General features: G+C 39.5%; 2 protein-coding genes across 2 annotated transcripts; one reads left to right on the top strand and one right to left on the bottom strand.

The window, feature by feature from the left end:
- Window positions 1-1,590: 1,590 nt before the first annotated feature.
- Window positions 1,591-6,976, top strand: LOC135701419 (fatty acid hydroxylase domain-containing protein 2-like). The gene is made up of 3 exons (XM_065222210.1): window positions 1,591-1,730; window positions 1,828-2,464; window positions 6,772-6,976. The coding sequence occupies exons 1-3, from the start codon at window positions 1,631-1,633 to the stop codon at window positions 6,974-6,976; spliced, it is 942 nt and encodes a 313-aa protein (XP_065078282.1). The 5' UTR covers window positions 1,591-1,630.
- A 6,544-nt stretch (window positions 6,977-13,520) lies between these two features.
- On the bottom strand, window positions 13,521-16,646 carry LOC135701421 (uncharacterized). The gene is made up of 2 exons (XM_065222212.1): window positions 16,569-16,646; window positions 13,521-14,907 (listed from the first exon to the last, which is right to left on the bottom strand). The coding sequence occupies exons 1-2, from the start codon at window positions 16,590-16,592 to the stop codon at window positions 13,588-13,590; spliced, it is 1,344 nt and encodes a 447-aa protein (XP_065078284.1). The 5' UTR covers window positions 16,593-16,646; the 3' UTR covers window positions 13,521-13,587.
- Window positions 16,647-21,472: the final 4,826 nt, after the last annotated feature.

Below are 21,472 nucleotides of genomic sequence, written 5' to 3'. Positions count from 1 at the left end.
CCGAAATCAGAACAGCTGAACGTTCGGTAAAACTTTGACCTTCATTTTAAAGTCCATTGAATTAAGAAAATAATTTCAAAACATGTTCAACCTTGTTTAAAACGAATTTTACCGAACAGTTCAGCTGTTCAGATTTCGGTAAAAATTATCGAAGTCGGCGAAAATTTCTAAGTGTGTAGTTCAAAATTTCAAGCGACTGAAAGAACAACAACAACGTGTTTTTTGGTTTTTATAATTAAACTTAGTTATTAAATTAATACTAAAATGAAGAGGATTGTGATGTTCACATGTACAATGTACAACAGTGACGCAGAGTGAGTTGAAAAAAAAACAACGAGCTATCTCATTCCAAGGACTATTTTCGGCCATAGTAAAAACAACAAAAATACCTGAACATATACCCATTGAGAATTGCATACTTGTGAAATCGGTGACTACAAAGCAAGACCATGCTGGAGGTGGCTGGGTTCAATTCCCGGTCCGGTCTAGGAATTTTTCGGGTTGGAAAATTTCTCGACTTCCCTGGGCATAGAAGTATGATTGGACTTGCCACACAATTATACCAATGAAAAATGGTGCAGGCATCGAAAGCTCTCAATTAATAACTTTTTTTTTTTTTTTTAAATCTTTATTTTAGAGATTTTTAGCCTGAGGCTAGTTCATCTCTGCAATTAATAACTGTGCATCTAGAACACTAAGTTGAGAGCACGCAATAAGCTAATATGCTATTTTCAATAAGCTGAAATACGAAGAAGAAGAAGAAGAAGAAGATGGATGTAACTTTGGCCCCTCGAAAATAGTCCTTGGAATGAAATTGGTGGTTGTTTTTTTCCAACTCACTCTGCATCACTGTTATACACATCACAATTCTCTTCATTTTAATATTAATTTAACTTATTGAACGTGACGCTTCTTTCTAAAAACTCAAAAACATGTTGTTGTTCCTTCAGCTTGCACAAAACAGCGAGAGAATATGGCGTCGCACAACGCACGCAAAAACAGTTTACATCCCGTAACCCTATAAGGAAGAAAAGTATATAAACATCAACAACAACAACAGTATCGAATTAAAAATCCTTTACACAATAATAAAACACAGCATCCAAACTCATCATACCGGTCGAGAACGTATATACACAGGCAAACAGACGTAACTCTCGTAAAAGTTTTTCTTAAAAACATAGTATCTTAAAACATAGGACATCAGTAACGACATCTCTCGGGTTTCTCGCGGAAAACAAGCTTGCTCGCTAACTCGCAAACAATATTGCATAAAAGTTCTATATAATATATAGAAACGTCAAAATGATTCGATGCCAGCGCTGCGACGAGTAGTTCGCGGAACTGATAATATTCAAATTAACCGTTAAATGCGTGAACGAAAATACACAATGAAGAGTTACGTCTGTTTGTCTGTGGTACATATATCCCAAAAGAGTAATGGATGTAAACCTATGTCCTCGATCACGTTACCATTTCAGTTGTTTTCGATCAACCATGTGAGTGACAACGCTTTTAATTATAATCGCCGTGAAGTTTCTTGACGGTACCGTGATTTAGTGTGGATTTTTGTCTCGTTTCTAAGAAATTGATCAAAGTGTCGAATTCATGCAACAAATGCAAACTGAAAATGTCTGATCATTATGGTAATGTTTCGGTAGGCGTAATCGGTAGTGTTAATGCCAGCTCGTTTTTGCAGAACAAATGGAATGTGTTCCTCGATATCATTGGTGAATATGTTAAAAAAAATCATTTTAAACTTTGAATGTTTAGCCTCAAATGACATGATTGATCGCAAGATGTTGTTTCCTTCCTGTTTTCACCCAGGTGATGACCCGGACATTATCTACCTCTTTTGCCTCACTGTTTGGGGCTACCTTCTCTTCTGGACCATCGGTGGCATATTCGTTTTCATGGACATCACCAACAAGCCGGAATTTATGCGCAAATACAAGAACCAACTTGGAACAAATGAGCCACTCGATTTGAACAAACTGAAATATCTACTAAAGACTGTCATCGTCAATCAAGTGGTGTATGGAATTCCAACTTCCTACTTGACATACCACGCACGGATATGGATGCTCGGCGGGGCTCCGGAAATTCGACAACTCCCTTCGTTGGAAATTATCGTTCGAGACCTGTTGGTGTGCATCGTTACCTGGGAAATCACCTTCTACTACAGTCACCGTTTGCTACATGCAAAGTTCTGGTACAAGCATGTCCACAAGCAGCACCACCAATGGCAGGCACCGATCGCCTGGGCCGCCATGTATGCCCATCCGTTTGAGTTCGTCATCAGCGACATGTTACCGGTGTACGCTGGACCTGCCCTGATGTCCAGCCATCCAGTGACGGTGGCCATCTGGTTCGTGTTTGTCATGATGGACACTCTGGTGGACCACTCCGGCTACCACGTACCGGTACTGGGAAGCTCCGAAATGCATGACTATCATCATATGAAGTAAGTTGAGATTTCAATCTAAATATATCTTCAATTTAATCAGTATCAACTTTGGCATAGATTTCTCGCGATTAAAAGCTCACACAAGCAAACTTACAGCACCGTCAAGCGAAGGGAATGTTTCCTCACAAGTTGGTATGTATGGTTTGCAGAAGTGAGCTGGTATGTTTGGTTCGCGAGAAATCGGCGATTGAATTCATTATTTACAAAAGCAGTTCCACCTTAATGAAATATTGGCATCGAATTGTTTCTTGAATGCTGATGGATTGGAATCTGGTATGAAAATTCAACTTGTGCAGACTCTGCGACTCATGTCAGGTAGGGTTTTTGATCTAATTTCCGTCCTACTAAGCACAACCCGCGCTTTACCTCCCTTTGCTGAACGAGTTTAAACAAAAAATGTAATATTTCTGTCAAATATGACTTGCAAATTTATTCACCTTTCCATACGTACCGTTGGATTTGATAAAGAATCACAAATTGTTGAGATATTGTCTAAAATCTAACACTGCTTCTTGATTCTAAATTCGTTCTACGAGTTTCAATTCCGTCCTAACGCATTGAAACGCCATTAGATTTTCTTCGTCTTACGGATAAACGTAGAAAAAGGGGATTCGCTAGGAGCGCTTCTTTTGTTTTGAGAACAATGAGCGTAAATATTCATACAATGCGCTCTAATAGGATGTATGTTGTAGCTAATGAACTAACGCATAGGAAAAACCTAATATTGCTTTGTGCACGTTGAAATCATTGATATTATTGATCTTTTCTGATCGATAGAACGGAAATGGGCGATTATGACGAAGTAGCGCTCTACCCTATGACACTTTTTAAATAATTCATTTGTTTTTCTAGCTCATCTAGAAAAGCTGGAAAGTTATGTACGAAAATTGTCCAGATTTTTCGAATATTTTGCGAAACAATTGAGTTATGTGGTTTTCGTTTTTGCGGTGTAGCTACACCGGTGCTACACTGCCGTACACCGAAATATTTTAGGGTGTAGATATAGAATGCACCTTTGTTTACAAACAAATGATGTTGAGCTATCAAAGACTCGCGCTTATTCCTGCTTACACTACACCAGTGCTACACCGCAAAAACGAAAACGACATTAGTTATCAAGAAGACAAATGCTTGTTGCAGTACATTCAACGGTAACTGAAAAATGATTAACGTTTACCTAGTAAACGACATTCGACAGCTGAAATGCCTTTCATAAGTCAAACCACTTGTCAAATGCATTTAACGTGCATCTGACTTTTCTTAACATTTATATTTTTAAATTTTACCAGTTTTTTTTTTTAATACTATCGAGATTTTCAGCCGCAGGCTGATTCATCTCCGGTTATTTCATAGAAGAGGGCGTTAGAGGCCCCCCTGAGTAATAGTTACGATAATACAGTAATTAGATATTTGGGTTTTTTTTACGTTGTTTCTGTCGGAAAGAGTATCGTTGTTCGTCTCCAGATCATGTCCGTTGTTGAAAGCAGGGTGTTCAACGTGTGTGGGAGTTGTAGCATTGGTTTGTGGCAGTTTTTGCGGGGCCGTATAGTGTGCTGTCCTTACTTAGATTTTTTCGGGATCATATTTGGTCGTATAATTGAGTGTCTTTTAGGAAACAGATAAGAGCCGATGTGGTGGATTTGTCATTTTGTAAGGCGTTCCTAATGCTGTTGGGGATACCATGGAGCTCCCGATGGGACTGGTATGCCGGGCATTCGATGATGGCGTGTTCAACGGAAAGCCGCCTTTGGCAAGTCTCACACAGTGTTCTGAAGTTTCTACTGTCCCCCATGCTGTGTGAGAAACGCGCATGGTCAGTGTGGAGTCTTGAAACTTTTATTTGGTCTTTTAGAATGGGAAGGTCCTCCCATTTATGCGTATCACCTTTGATTTTCCGTATGAAAGGATGTCCAAGGCTGTTCCACTCGGCCACCCAGGCTGCGCGAACCGTACTTGAAACCCATCGTTTGATGTCCTGTCCGGGGACTTCACGTGTTAGAAAAGGAGCGTATCTTCCAGACGCGGCTAGTTGGTCTGCCGTTTCGTTACCTGTGATTTCACAGTGTCCCGGCATCCAAACGAGTACGATGTTGTTATTGATTCTGTTCTGCAGCGTTGGAAAAGCTCGCGATATTTCACGAAGTTCACCAAGGGAAAAGTTCGCGAGTCATAGTGAGTTTTGGTGAACTTTTCCAACACTGCTGTTCTGTATCTCTTGAATCCAGGGATGCTTTGCGGTCGGGCTGCATATGGCTGATAGAACGCTGGCGGAGTCGGAAAAAATTACTACTGGACCGGTGGATGGACTAGACGTTGCTAGGGTAATAGCTGCGGCCTCAGCGGAAAAAGCCGACCAAATATCCGGAAGACGGTAGTGCTGGAAAGAAGTTCCTTCAGTCATGCTTGTGCCTTAGAGCCATCGGTGAAACGGATCGTATGGTTAGCATATTTTATGGTTTGTAGTTTTACAACGGTGTTTCTAAGAGCTGATGAGTTGTCTCCTGTCCGAAATTTGTTTTTAATGGTTTTGTCGTAGCGCACTTGTGGAGCGGCCCAATTTTTAGTCCCGTTCCACTGCAGTAAAGCAACCAGGGGTACACAGCAAAAAAATAATTTTGATATCACGTCAAAGTGGATGCACTACAATCATGTCGAAAATATGGTGTAATATTACTTGCTGAAAAGGACAAAATTATCATTAATACAATGCATGAACTGACATTACGCTGCTTTCACTGCATTTGTTTATTTATGTGGTCATAAAAATTACATGAAATTTTCGACATGATTGTAGTGCATCCACTTTGATGTGATATCAAAATTATTTTTTTGCTGTGTAGCTCCTGGTTTGATATTTGACGCAGGAGTCGATTAGCCTCGTCAAGGAGATAGACATTTCCGGGGCAGGGAGCGGTTCTATCTAGAAAGCAAACAGCTATTTTGCATAGGGCGGTGGTTAGACAGAAGAAGAAAGGCAATTCCCCGACCTCAATGCAGGTGGAGATGGCGGGTGTGGATGGCAGAAGTCCAGAGATAATTCGAAGCGAGCTGTTGTATACTGGACCGAGGATTGTAGTTGGATGATTGGAAGCGTTACAGGTAAGCTCAATTCCGTAGAGGAGCCTGCTGTGGATGATGGCTTTTGCGACTCGCAGTCTTATATCTCGATTGTTGCAGCGATGCTCTTTAGAGAGCGTCTTTAGTAAATTTATCCGCGTTTTACAGTTCTCTTTGACCTTCCACGAAATGGTTTTTGAAGGTAAGGTGTCTGTCAATGCGTACGCCGAGAATCTTAATTGTCTTCGGGAAAGGTACTGTTTTACCGTTGATAGTGATCGTGCTGGGGATGGTACGGTGATTAGAACTGCAGATGTGCGTTACGGCCCTTTTTTCCGCGGAGTGTTGAAATCCGGTTGAGCTGGCCCATCTTACTACAGCATTGACTGCCGCTTTAAGCTTCCGTCTCAAGGCCTTCGGTGTTCTGCCCACGGTGACGAGGACAATATCGTCGGCGGATACGAAAGTGTATATATCCTTCGGCAGGTTACGGAAAACCCCGTTCATTGCTACCAAAAAAAGAGTGACGGCGATGACTGAGCCTTGAGGAACCCCCGTTTCTTCTCGGAAATTTTTGACTTGTGAGCTCCAATACATACTTCGAAGGTCCGGTTGTCGAGGAAGTTGCGGACGAATGCCAATATATGTCCCGATAGACCCCAATCCTGTAACTGTTTGATGATGTTCGGTGTCCAGGTACGATTGTAGGCCTTCGACAGGTCGAGTGTTGCGATTTCTGTGTGTTCCCCTCGCTCTTTGGCGTCATTTAGTAGCTGCCCCAATGTGGCGAAGTAGGTTCCTGTTCCATGACCGGGACGGAAGGCGTGCTGCCGATGGTCAAGGTGGCCGTGGTCCTCCAAGAATTGTATCAGTCTCCGATTTACCATTCTTTCCATGATTTTACTGGTGCAACATGTTAAGGAAATTGGTCTGTAGCTGCTGGGGTCGACTGGATTGCAACCGCTTTTGGGAATTGGCACCGCTAGGCTGTGGTTCCATTCTTTAGGTAAGGATTCGTTGAGCCAGATCTTGTTAAGAAGGTGCAGAAAGATTTGCTTCGCTGCTGGAGGCAAGTGTTTTAGACTTGGGTAGCCGAGGCCGTCGGGGCCAGCAGATTTCCCTTTTCCCTTCGATAGCGCATAGTTAAGTTCAGCTGGGGATTTTAACAGATAAGTGCTGCATTTATGCTCTGTTATTAACCCTAAAAAATAATGCCTTTTATTTGAATTCTAATTCCCCTTTTGCAGATTTAACCAGTGCTACGGACTGTTCGGTTGGTGTGACACTCTACACGGTACAAACGAAGGATTTCGTAAGAAGAAACAATACCTGCGCCACAAGAGGATATTCTCGCAGAAATCAGCACGCGAGCTGATTCCAGACGAGAAGACATTAGGGATGACACTTTCGAGAAAGAGAGTTTTATGGGGCGCGGTTGGCCACAAGTTTTAAGTTGGCCACAAGACATTTTTGACAGTACGCTCTATTCCGTTTTTGGGCGATTTTCATTTTTCGAATGTGTATAAAAATTCCAATGCCACCATATTTTTCAAAGCATTTGTCTGATTTTTTAAAACAGATTGCACGAAGTTTGGTACAAAATTGAGATCACACGATCAAAGCTATGGACAAAAATAACCGCGTGAAAACAGAATTGAGTGTAGTCCAAAATCAACCCCGAAAGGTTGTATTTATGTTAGATATTGGTAACATTTTTATATGCAGAATACTTTAAAAAAAAAACCTTAATTTTATCCAATGTTTACTACTAACACTGCTGAGTATAGGTAACGATGAAGTCTAATCATTAGTTGCATGAGCATGATTGACCGGCCGCGGTTGCTACGCCGATAACGCCAGATCACCTGTAATTACACAGAGAACTGACAAATGATTCTTGGGGCTCGCTATTCATCCTCAATGTGTAAAAACTGGTGTTCTCAAATTTTATAATGTTTTTGAGTTTGGTTCGCTGAATTTAAATGACGTGTTCATATTAACAAATAAACCGACAAACAAATCTTTGATATGAAGTAGCCTGATATTAAACCCACTACACCCTCAGTAAGCAAAAACGATCGCTCTAAGGCCACCGAGCCCCTCACATCACACCACACCATCTATGTTCGAGTTCTTGTTGTGACCATTCAAATCCGGCACCGACATCAACGACAAGTTACGCAATACACTCGATGAGCAAGCAATGTGACTACAAACCACCTGAATATGAAAGGACCTACGATTGATCCCTCGATTTTCTGCTCAGTTAGTAAAAATGTCTGTCTAAGACAGCCGAGTCACTCATATCACAGCATACCATTTATGATCAAGTTGATGATATAACCATTAAAATATGCCCGCGGTACACCTTGCATCACAACAAGCCACTGCAACCGACGATCTTTCAAACCCGGAGACATAAAGCTACGAAAAAGACACGTTCTTACGATCATCGGCGAAAGGAAGGATTATTAGCTGAACACCAGTGATTAGTCGCATAAGATTCTCACAATTTTTACCCTTTTAAATAAAACAATATTTTTAATATCAAGATTTGATTGATTGAAATGGAAAATCTTATTCTATGTGCCATTTTACGTACGATTACTTCTTTAGGGCGAAAGTATATATTTTATTTTATTTTTAAAATACACCACTAAACTAAGGACAACTTAACAAACAATTTTGGCTGTAGACTAGCTTATACAGCAAAAAATTGCCTTATGTAGCTAATTTGCACCTGTATATGCTGGTCTGTAGCTAGAATTGTTTGTTGGGCAGACAGGATTTTTCTTTAAAAAATGCAGTAGTTAGCTCTACTAACGTTCATAAATACTAGGGTCCACCCTATTGAGTACCTACGCTTACATTGGAAAATACTGATGAATCAGCCTTTGTACACATCTAGATTATTTCACAGATTTCTGTGAAATTTTACCGAAATCTCAACAGCTGAATGTTCGATAAACAGTTCGGTGATTTTTCACAATTTTCCTATTTTTTTCATTTATATTCTATGAAAAGTAACAGGTTACGTTTAGCTGTTGTTATTTCGGTAAAATTTAACGAAAATATGTGAAATAATTTTAGTGTGTATGATACTTCGTGTTTGATCCCGACCAACCATTTCGATAAATTTCTTTAATTTTCGATATATCGATCTTCAAAGACATTCATATGAAAAATCGATAGCGATCGTCACCATTTAATGAATAAATGTAAAGATACTAAAAGCCTGATCGTGAATCATTTATAAACATCTTTATCAAAATGTTGCTACTAATCGTTACCTATGTAAAAATATCGATTCGTGTTGCCAGATCAAAATATCAATTTCTCTTGTCAGATCAAAATAACAATACACGGAACTGATATTTTTGGGATTTTTTTTTGTATCTGCATAATTGCTAGGTTTCGATCCCGTGCCATCTAGGGTGTACTGATTTCTTTGTTGGTAGCTAATCCTCGGATCTACAGCTGCTGTTGATGAGCTTCTTAACGACTGGCAATCACACTCTAGTATATTTTTTTCTTTACTTTATTTAACGTCGGTCTCTGTTCCGCAATCTAGTGCCAATCACCGGCGGACATCGATTGCCATCCATTGACGGCAACCGAATGTGCAGGAAGGCAGCTTCCACACCTGCGTAGGATATCGCACCCATTCACAAACACACATGGGCCGGGACCAACGGCTTTACTTCCCTTCCGAAGGAAGACGTGACCAGAGATTTTTATGCCTCAGAAAAATCCCACCGACCTCGGCTGGGATTGAACCCAGACCCATTGGGATGTTAGAAAGCAGTCACGCTTACCACTACACCACCGGTGCCGGCCATACACTCTAGTAACTCTAGTATATGGTGTTTTGAAATTTATGTACATCTTTTCAAGCATGAATTCAAAAATTATTTGTCATATCCATAACCAAAGTATCAAGTTCGAGAATTCTACCACGCTTGCTATCGCGGATTCTTAAGAAATGGCCGAGAGCGTATCGACATAAACTTAAAGAACTATAATAGTAAATATTTGTATCATCGTGGCCATCGATCAGTCTTCCCAGTCTTCCATCTTCCCAAGAACCAAATTTGTCGATAACTAATATAAACATTGCCATCTGTCATCTAGTGTGTATCAAACTCTCTTTACCCAGCGATGCAAATCGATAACCTTTTCGGTCACTCTGTAACTCTTTACTCTTATGGTAAAATCCCATAAGCAAACGTCAGTCTGTGCGAGAAACATGTTAGACATTACCTTACCCTTTCACTCCAGTGAAAATTCTCATAAGATCCTGTTAATCTTTGCATGAAGAGACGGTGGCTCGCTGGTACCATGGTGGAGTGAAGAGGTAAGACAAACGAGGTAACTCTAAGGCTAGTAGGTCCCGAAGAAACGTGCTCAACTTTTTGGCTCAGCTCTGGTACTATCTTCGGTCCCAAGCTAATCGATTCACCCCTCGAAACATAGGAAAATCTACTAACCCCTCATTTTTTCTGTCAAACTTTCATAGCGAATCAAAACAAACATAGTGTAGTACTAGAATTTCGACTAGAATGGGGTACGTTCATCGATTTGCTTGGGACCAATAGGCTAGTCAAGTAGTAAGCCAATTTTAAATCGATACCCAACAAAAATAGAATGTTGAATAAGAGCTTATTCAGGCAAAAATAAGCTTCTTCAACTAAAAAATTGCTTATTCAGCTGTTGATCAACTCAAATCGTTTTTTTGGGTGGTTTCGTATTGGACGTGATACAGGTGTTTTTAATTTAAAAAAAATGCGTTTATATTTACCAAATAGCTGTACTTCTTTAATCCAGACTACAAGTGGCCATGAATACACTATTTTATAGTGTGGGTCAATTAAATCTTCGACCTTGATTTGCTTCAAAAAGGATTCAGTTCAGTTCGGATGGTCTGCCTAATCCCTAATGCATTGATTTCTAAGCATGTCGATATCACTACCATGACAAAACTCGTTAAATAGTGCTCCTAAAAACGAGCATTTTGGGTGGTGGGTGGCAAGTTTGTGAATGGTCAAATGCCTTATGTAAGCCAAGCAGACCTTCTATCACCTCTTGAAACAAATCACAAATTTTCCATAATACATGGCGGTTTGCACCACTAGTTGTAATTGAAACTTTCAGCAGTCACGCGTCACACGGGAGCAACACGGAAACAGCAGTCTGATACGATTTGGACGTTATCATACCTGCAGACCGGTTTGAATGTGTGAGTTTAAATTAGAAGAACATTTGTGCAAAGCGTGCAGATCTCGCTGTGCACTTAGATATTTTATTGCAGACAAAGAGAGTAAAGGCCCACGTACAATAGATCCGGATCGGACGCGTTGCGGCAAAGTGACAGCTAAATCTATTGTCTAACTGTCAAATTTACGTTAACGCAACGCAAACGGATCTAATGTGGGTGGCCCTTGATGGAGAAAGAGAGCGCAAAAGCTCGCTCTAAATTTCTTCTCAGTTGTAAATCTCTCAATTACCGATGGTTGCGCCTGTCAAAACTTATGAGCTTCCCCTGGTTTATTCTGACAGTGTTGTTCTGATGAATAAAGAGTTGATTAATTCAAATTTGCTACCCAGCGGACTATGATTTTTCTCTAGATTTTGACACTGTTTTGTATCAAAAAATGTTTTCGGAAGTGTTTGACGGATATTCTTTATTACACTTCAGTCGAAAGAGTTAGCCTTGTGATAAAAACGAGAATTAGTAAAGTTTTGCAATTCCTCCTACTTCGGTTAGCGCGATGATAGGCCCTTCAATTGTTACGTTAGGTAGTGATTAATGTAGTAATTGAGTTTCTATCCCTCGAATTCATGGAGCAATATGTGGTGGTAAACTGTAACGAACAAAGTTTGGTGCACAGATAAACAAATTAGGCACGCGACGCTTCTGATTATACCACAAACGTTACAGCTTCGTTTGTGGTGAAAACTACCGCCAGCTATAACACTGACTTGTTGCGTCAAAAAACATTCACTGCAGATTTACTGAAGATTCAGTAAAAGGTTTTCATTTTGACAGAAGTTTTAATTGCTGAAAGTTTCAGCAACTTTATTTTGCTGGATAGTTTGCTGATCTTTCATCAAGTCCAATATCAGCTAAATTTTGCTGATTTTCAGCAATTTAAATTTTGTGTATAGAGTTCCATAACCGTTTTGCAACTGTAGAGATCAAATATTAGTCAGCGTTCAGGGTAACTTGTCCGAAGATTAGTCCTTGACACGGGAATTGGCCCTCTCGCTGCAGGAGGAAGACGAACGGGCACGTGCCGCCCGGGAAGAAGGACCAAAGACCAATCAGAAACTTCCGTTGCGTTTGTCTTGATTTTATTGCAAGACATCTTTACTTTTTTAGCATCTACACAGCAAAAAAAAATGTAATATCGTTCAATGTAATTCAAGCTGATGTAATAATGATATGTAATAATGATGTAATAGCCAAAAGCAGATACAATATAACATCAATGGATGAAACTTTGTTCGCAAAATCGATATACATCGTACAACGTTATATAACACAACCGATCGATTGCCTTGGTTGCAACAGTTTGGATGTTATATTCAACAACTTTTTTTTCTGTGTAGATTCCAACTGGTTTTGTATTTCATTTTCTTCGGATTGGAGATTTTCAAACCAGAATCATAGTGTTTTTCATTCCCGGCAGGACGGTACGACGTTTTTTTCTCGTATATTTTTCAAAATAAAATAACAATCGACTATAAACATTTTTGGCAGTGGTTCCAGAATTGATTAAAAAATTGCTTATGCGGCGGAACAGAGTCCCGCCAAGAGAAAATGCTGCGAACAATCAGCACTGTTTGTGATTCATTTTTCGTCAGAGTAAACAGTAACCAAATTTTTCGTGTTAGCATCGGATGACTTTGATTCAGAAGTGAAAAATTTCATTTCGATAATGGATTGATTGATTAGATTTCTATATTATGGAGATGTCAATAACGGAGCTTCTGGGAGTCAAAAACAATTATAGAACCTGAAAAATGTTCAGACAAGTGCTTGGTATAACTTCTAAATACCACAATGTACTGAGTAAAGCGTTGTAATGTTTTTTATCTAAAATTCCTAAAATATTATCAGTAATGAATGCAATACTTGAAGTTCACTGGCTGTGCGAACAACCCCGCTTGACAGTTCGATTGGTACTTCTGGGGCTTCACTCTTGGCGGGACTCTTATTATTACATTAACTCTGGGCGGAAAGGTGTTTGGAGTGTATCTGTGTGGGTGTTAGCACAATGTGGCAGAGTGACTTACCCCCTAGTAGACTTTGATTTAGAGAAAAACTGCAGGTAAATTCTAAGGAGGTTACAAGACTTTTGAACGGCATTCTGAGAAGAATTCAAGGCTATTTTGACTGGAGATCTGTGGGAATTATTTTGATGACAATCCCAAGGAAATCACATTCTAAGGATCAGCGACGCAATGAGGAATTGTTATGTGCTACGCTACTACTCAGGAGAAAGACGAGAATTTAAATGGATTTTTCTAAATGCGATTTCGGGGAAAAGTTGCTAATCGTTTGGCTGCCCATCATATCATGCCTGTCCTATATGAATAAGATATCAAGCAAAGATGGAACTGATTTGTTATTATGGACATTTCCCTCGTTATCGCAACCTACTGTGTATTTGCTCATTTTTCTATGCGTTGCTACCACCTCCGTTCAGGTGCAGCGCTACTGTATCTGTCGCTTGGATTCTAGCAAAGTTGTCAGTCTTCTTTATATGATAACATCGAAAAAAAAATCAATTGTAATTCAGAAGAGATAAGGGAACAAACAAAGTCTGAGATGAATACCATTGCAATCCTGAGTATTAACTTGATGTTATTATTTTCAACTTGGAGAAATACTGCTATCGTATGTAAAGTCTTTCTACCGACGGCCTTTCTCATTCCTCTAGTCAATTTTCTCCATTAAAAGTAAAAAGTTATCTAGGAGTAAACACAATTTATATTTAATTCACATTTATTTCACTTTATTCTTATAACAATCAAACACCAACATCAGTCACAATTAGCCGTTAATTAGCGAAGCTTACCCCATATGGAATGACAACAGTTTTGCGTTGGTTGTGAACGGTGTCCAAAACGAGATTCCTATCGTTATTGTCAATGGACACAAACTTATCCCAAAAGTCCTCGACAATTTGCAATGGATGATGCGGATTGTAGTTGTCGAGTTTGTACGGGCTGCTGATAATCTCGTAGTGCACGTTTTTCTCATTTCTGACAAATGCGAGCCGGTGGTTCTTCACCTCACTGGGCACCACTCCCAGGGCGCTGATGGCCGCTTTGTTCTTCTCCGTTGAATTTTTCGGATTTTCCGTCGATGGAACAAACACTTTCTTCACCTTCTTTTCGTACACAGCGTACTCAGATCCATAGCAGTAACCGTACCGGCGGAATGTATACGGGAAGGCCGGGTTGAACCAGGCATGGGTGTTAACCCAAACGGTCTGCGCATCGACCGAATATGCCGTTTCCATGGCTAGGCATAGCTCTTCGGTCCAAAGCGAAACCGAACCTCCGTTGCTTTTATTCACCATGCTGATTGCTTCCTTCGGAGTCCTGAACACGTTCATCACCACGACCGGACTCGGTTCTAAAGCATGCTTTTTGACGAAAAAATCGACACTCGAACCATACACCACAGTGGGCGCTAACGAACCCTTATGGCCCGCTGGCTGGATCACTCGAAGACCAGTTGAAGATGCTTTGTCAACTGTACTACTCAGTTCGTCTTCAAATGAAACATGATCTGGGAATTGTTTGAGTTTGCTTTCCAGCAGCTGAATAAACTTTTCCTGAACGGTTTCCTGAACCAAAAGGTTACGGATGACCCATGGAACCGAACAGTTCACCCAAGCCTTCGACAGCACATCCGTAGCCGACTCCAGATCGCTGGAATCATAGACAATCATCGTGCAGAAAGACACATCGAAAGCAGTTTCCGGAATATTCAACTCATCCGCACCGCTATCGAAGCTCGGGAATTCCAACAGCTTTGCAACGAATGAATCCTTCCTGCTGTCCCCTCCGGCAAAGTACAAGCTAAATCCAACGCACGTAGCACGCATCGATGAGTGCAAGTCCAGCAGAATTTCGAATATCGACCTACGGATGTCGATGATCACCCGATGCTTGCAGTTCGGTTGATCCGTCAAGCCATCGCTTTCCTGTTCCATGTAGAACTTCATGAAGCTCAGTGCCAACTCGATCTGGTAAGTGGCGTCTTCCACCGGGATGCTTTCAACGGTCAAGGCCAACGCATTCTTCTGCTCCGATACGTACTCGTAGAACGTTTGAAGCGAGCCGACAGTGTAGATGGCACTGTGGACGGACTGAAATTCAAAGATATGACGTTAAACTTTTCTTTTCCAACAGGGTTTTCGTTGTTTTGAAATGCCAGCAAGTGAATCTGAAAAACGTGCTGAGATTTTTCGATTGGACCCTCTCCGATTTGCGTGAAACTATGCATAGTTGTTTGTTATGGCTAATCATTTTTATTGGAGCTGAAATTCGGACATATTGAGTCCTGCGAAAAAAGTCTTATTATTTAAATATTCTCTTGTTAGCTTTTGCACGGAAAACAACTTTGAAGTTCTAAGGAATGGTCTAAGGAAAAATTACAATCAAATCGGTTGGAAATGCTATCTAATATGAAGCTTATAGTTTGATAATTTATTAGCTACACGGTAAGAAAAAAGTACCCAAAATTGAGTTCCTTTTACTCATCACGTGGCTTCCGTGGGGCTAGGTAAAATTAAGTTAAAGAAGAAAACTCAATTTAGAGTAATCCTGGCGTTGACCAAGTTGACAAAAAAATAATAAAACGGAGCAGACTGGAACCGAACTATGGACGTTGAGATTACGGGGCCCGTGTGTTGACCACTCGTCTATCAACGCTTGTGAAAATGAAATGGTTAAAGGCGCATAAAAGCAACCTCAATGAAAATAAACTTATATTTGAGTTCATTTATTATTACTCAATAGTTGAGTAAATTTTAACCAACGCCGCTTTTCTGATTCACTCAACGGCGGACCTCAAATGATAGAACCCAACGTTGAGTTTTTTTTTAACTTAATTTTGAGTATTTTTTCTTACCGTGTAGAGAAAAGTCTTAGAAGAGGGTAGGTAGATAGTTCCGTTAGAGTAAGGCATGAAAATTAGACAGAAGTTAAAAATCAGCGAAGGGTCATTAATACGACAGTACAATTCAAACGCACACTTCTTTACCTAACACGTATGATGTACGAGAAGATTTGAAGTATGTCCTATAGATTTGAGGGCATATTTCAAATCTCCTCGTACACCGTACGTGTTAGGTAAAGAAGTGCACGTTTGACTTGTACTGTACAAGAGCCCCCCGTTAATCTGAACGATATTCTGTGCATATTAACGAGGTTATTTCTAATGTTAACTACTATGGCGGTAAGCTCTAACTCGGATTAACTTTAAATCCCGTCCCTGTTTGGATGATCTACAAAGTATTTACTTGCAATCGTGTTGATTTACTCTGATATCGACATCAAAGCAGCCGGACAGTCTTGATCGGGATTTAATCCGAAGATAATACCAGTTGGAGCTTACGACCACTAGTAGCATGCTTTGTTTTGATTCTGTATTCCGTTTCGTATCGTTCCATTTCGGTTTATTGATACGTTTAAGCAATTTTTAGTTTGCACGGCATGCATCGTTCAAATTAAAAAGTGTTCATATTAAAAACGGTCAGATTATCGGAGGTCCACTTTATATGCTGTAATAACTAGATGACTTAATAGGTCCAATTCATAAAATTAGCAAACGTTAATTAAAAATAATGGATCATACAGCTTCCCTATTGCTGCATTACAGAATCTGAATTCGTGGTGATTTATTGCAAGTTCTTGCAATCTCCGATTGGGTGCAGCCAGTGTAGCTTGACGTGGAAACCCTTTCATTCTTAATATTCATCTTTTACAGATTTCAAAAGTTGAAAGCATCACAAAATTCATTACTTACCATGGTTTCAATAGTGGAACTCATATTGCTTCACAAAATAGCCAACTACTCCTAATTCCCTGAGGTGTTCTGAAACATAAATTGGACAAAATTAAATCAATGCGTTATCACCGTATTCAACAGTAAACGGAAAGCTAATCTTAAAAACCAACTTGAACTCTTGCAAAGCACTGATAATCATACAAAAGTAAGTATAGAGGATGGCACTCACATATAACTAGAATTAATCAATTCAACACGAGAACCGGCCCAAATGGCGACGTTAGCGAAAGTGATATTGATGATGCTACCTATAAAGAGCAGGCCGAGGAGCAGACATACAAACAAGTTCAAGGCGCGATTTTGCTTTCTACGCTGTCCTTTTTTTTCCTCTGTTATTATAGGGAGCTGCACCGTCGGGTTGACCTAACTTTTTAGACATCTGGCAGTGGTTTGTTTACATGGACTTTAAAAATTATTAAATGTTTTTTTTTTAGATTTTTTGGAGAGGAATATTTTTCAAACGAACATAGTCGGATACCACATATTTTAATTATTTTCATTTAAAAACTCAAATCCACTTGAACTGACTAACAAGCAAAGGTAAACAAACCACCATTGGATGTCAAACTGATGAATGGGGGTTCATCGCGTTCATTCATGATGTCAGCATGCAGCATCTTATGGCACAGACCTGTTGATCCATATTTGAACGCTTTCTTTATGTTTAACAGCTTCAGTATCATGAAGGTCCCACTGCTAGTGGTACGGTGCCTACATAAACGGTACTATGTAGGGTATTGTCGTGACCGGACGGAGGTCTTCAGTCTCGGTCACGGCTACACGAATCTCGGCTGATCTGCTTCCATACTGCTGTTTTATTACTGTTGCTGCTGCTGCTATTTGGTCTCCATCGCTTCCAAAGTTAGTTACAAGAATCACCTCTACGAGCTTAGGTAGCTCGTTTTTATACCTCCGTTAATTTCCCCTCACTAAAGCCTGGTACGCAGCTGAAAAGTAATGAAGTTTTTATGTGCTACCGGATAGGACACGGAATGCAAAAGAAATTACTTTTCCTCAGCATTTCTTGACCCAGTACGCAGTTCAAAAGAAATCGGTAAAGGAAAGATCGATTACATTAGTATCGTGATCGACATGAAGGTGGCGCATTCTGAATGCAATTTCACTTTCCTTGCGGAATAATGGTCTGATCAATTATTCCGTTAGGTAATGTTGGCGTTTATTGCAAAACTGATGTTTTGGATGCATTTAAACAACATAAACACTAATAAGTGTTGATTTTACAATTTGACCACATCTCCCTATAATCTCAAAATTTAGCAGACTATAGCTGTCAAATTTTCTTTTGGGAAAAATCCTCAAAAATTACTTTTCCGTTTTCTTTTCAGCAGCGTACCAGGCTTAAAGCAAAGATGAATACTAAGATGAAACTGTCGGAAGAAAAACTTTCCATTTGAGTGTTCTCTTTCACGGTCCCTTTCATCCAATGAATATCCCCCGTATTCAAGGTAATTTTGTGGTTTTTCTGCCCCCTCGATAGAGATGAAATTTTGCGCTCATTTTGTTTTGATCAAAATCAGAGATGTCCCATCTTTTAATTACTCGATTAACAACTAATCGATTTTTTTTTTGTTCGCTGTGCTGCCATTTTTCCACCAATGAGAGTGCAGCACATGTTTGAAACGATCGGTGATGATCCTCTGGAGATGTTAATGCTTATATCGGCATGATATAACCGATTGCAAATATTTTACTTTTTGGTTCGTTAATTGGCGTCTTGCAGTGAAATTTTTCCAAGCTTTTGCCACCTACATTTCGAAGTGAGAACTACTAGAAGGAGGAAAGTTTCCAAATTATCCAAGTAAAACAGACGATTTTTGGGGCAAATCAGTACATAAAGAAAAATTAATAATTTCCGGTGGAAACTTTTGCTTAAATCGTGTAAGAAAACGTGTTTGCAAACTAACTGTTATTATTTCGGTATAGATCGGAGATGTTTTCATGGTAAATTATGCATAACAAGTTTGCACCCACAGGTAGAGGTTACCTCCTGCGCAGCTGCATTTTTCGGAAAATGGTGAATATGTGCGATTTCCACTAGGATGAAAGTGGAAATTAAGTTAATTTACTTAGGAAAGATTGTATCATGCTGGTGATAATGGAGAAATGGTTGAAGAGGACGCCAATATTCAATAAATGTTCATTTTGGCCTTTTATAGGTAAACATATTGATACTCACAATTTTCGACGAAAAACGCAACGGAACTTGATTTACTCAACACGCACCATACTGTAAAATGGTACTCGATGGTTTATAAAGTGATAACAAGATGATAAATCATCTTTATTTTGAGTAATTGAGCAATTTACTTCTGTTTACATCATATGTACGATGCAGCATTGATGGAGCTGTGAAATTAAATGAATATATCTTATGAAAGTTCATCTGGAAAAGTCAAAGATGCACATCAGTCTGATCGTGAAAACATTTTCTTCTTCAATTCGAATGTTATATTGGAAGGATTTTACGCAGGCTTGATAAAAATTATGATTTAATGCTAATTTTCACGAATTTTATATGCAGTCTGTCAACATTATCATCATTATGCAGTGGCGACATCTGCGTCGAGCTTTTACGGCAATCTTCCAATCGATTAATCGATTATTCAAATGAAAATCGGCCACCACTAGATGAATGTGAAACGTCATTTCAAATATTAGGACCATACATAAATAATGATACAATTTGAAAGGGACCGGGACTAATCACAAATTACGTCCCCACGGTAACTGAAATAAACACGAGTGTTCACCGGTTGCTTAAAGCCTGGTACGCAGCTGAAAAGTAATGACGTTTTTACGTGCTACGGGATAGGACACGGAATGCAAAAGAAATTACTTTTCCTCAGCATTTCTTGACCCAGTACGCAGTTCAAAAGAAATCGGTAAAGGAAAGATCGATTACATTAGTATCGTGATCGACATGAAGGTGGCGCATTCTGAATGCAATTTCACTTTCCTTGCGGAATAATGGTCTGATCAATTATTCCGTTAGGTAATGTTGGCGTTTATTGCAAAACTGATGTTTTGGATGCATTTAAACAACATAAACACTAATAAGTGTTGATTTTACAATTTGACGACATCTCCCTATAATCTTAAAATTTAGCAGGCTATAGCTGTCAAATTTTCTTTTGGGAAAAATCCTCAAAAATTACTTTCCGTTTTCTTTTCAGCTGCGTACCAGGCTTAAGCATGTGATTTTGTTCGCATCTCTCTATTATCACTTCTGTCACGCTTCACTCTAATTTAGTTTAACTCAATTTAATCATGTGATGTTGTTTTTGACATCATCCACATCCAGAGGGCCAGTCACTTTCGAATGTATTGGAATGGTAGGAAACCATTTGGAAATGCATGAAAATTTTCAGTTTTTATTGATTATCGTCTTTATGGGCAGTTTTAGATGCACAAAAATTGCACGAGTACATTACTATGGTGATAAGGTAAACACTCGTTTATTTGTTTTCTTCTGTGAAAGCATGTTTAGTCACAAATCGTGTATTTCTGATATTCTCCATACTGCAAAAATGATTTTCATACCACTGAAGGGGCGTCATCTCTCGGATCTTCAGTATAGCTACTACACAAATCATATAATTAATTCAGTGTTCCATTACTTCACTCACCTCTCAAGTTTTTATTTATTTTATTATAATTATTCAAAACCAACTCTATCTACCACCGGTTCACACAGGTATTCTGGTGACAATGCTATATGTAATGGGTGATCAGTAACTGAAAGCAATAAAGATATAAATTGTTAGAAACAAATCTGAAGGCTGCTCTGCTCGAGTTGCTCTTCTAAACATAAAAATCATTCGACAGTGTTTGGCATGAAGGTTGGATTGCTTAATTTAAAAAGTTAAATTTTCCACTCTATATATTATGAAATTAGTTCAAAATTATTTAACTGCCATAACTCTTCAGGTAAATTATCAACATTCCATATCTGAACGATTACCTGTTAAAGCAGGAGTTCGTCTGGGCAGCATTCTTGGGCCTATATTGTATAACATTTTCACTTCAGACCTTCCTGATTTGCCTCAGAGTTGCCAAAAATCTTTGTTCGCCGATGACACATTTCCGCTAAGTCATCGTGTTATATTTCTCCCAACGCTTCCAAAATTCAACTTATAATATTCCGAAGCCTAACTGGTTAGTTAACCACGATACCGAGAGGCAAGTATCACGTACGTCGCGAAGCTATTCAACTCGTCCTTGGTCGCCTCGTGCACATATCCTTTAGACAGGAATTCTGCTATCGGCCGGCGTACAGCATCGTACAATTCTGGATGCTTCTGTAGTCGTTCCTACAAACATCCTAAACGCTTTTTTCCTTAGGCCAGCTATCCGGTAGCTCGATATGGTCGTGTTTCCACAACAAGCATGTAGGGAACTTTCCGGTCTCACTGCTTGCTGTAGTCTCTTTCAATATCTTTCGGGCCCGTTCCTCTTCGGCACCTTCCAAATTAGGCGCCAACGCGATCCCGAGGCTTTCCAGCGAAAAAAAAAAACTCCCGAACATATTCGTGTAGATCAGTGGTCGCAGTATGAGTGCAAATATGCTTTTGCAATAGTCATCATTCTGATGATTCTGAAGATTTCCTGCAAAAAGAAGATGCGCGATGCAAGTAGATGCGGGAAATGAAAGAAGATTTTTTTTAGTGCGAGATTTTTCGAGCATCTAGAATTGAGATTTAGATGTAACGCCACCTCGACAAATATATAAAATGTGTGTATCCTTTTATAAATAGGAAATCCAAACTTTGCCTAAAGAATAAACTTCTAATATTTAAACAAGTTTTTAGACCTCCTATGCTTTATGCTGATGATGATGATAT

This window comes from Ochlerotatus camptorhynchus, unplaced genomic scaffold (genome assembly GCF_037179485.1).
Source record: "Ochlerotatus camptorhynchus isolate MF236.1 unplaced genomic scaffold, CSIRO-AGI_Acam_v1.1 ptg000161l, whole genome shotgun sequence".
In the NCBI taxonomy this organism is placed as follows: Eukaryota; Metazoa; Arthropoda; class Insecta; order Diptera; family Culicidae; genus Ochlerotatus; species Ochlerotatus camptorhynchus.
The sequence above is the reverse complement of the archived record's forward strand: the minus strand, read 5'-3'. Positions and strand labels throughout refer to the sequence as shown.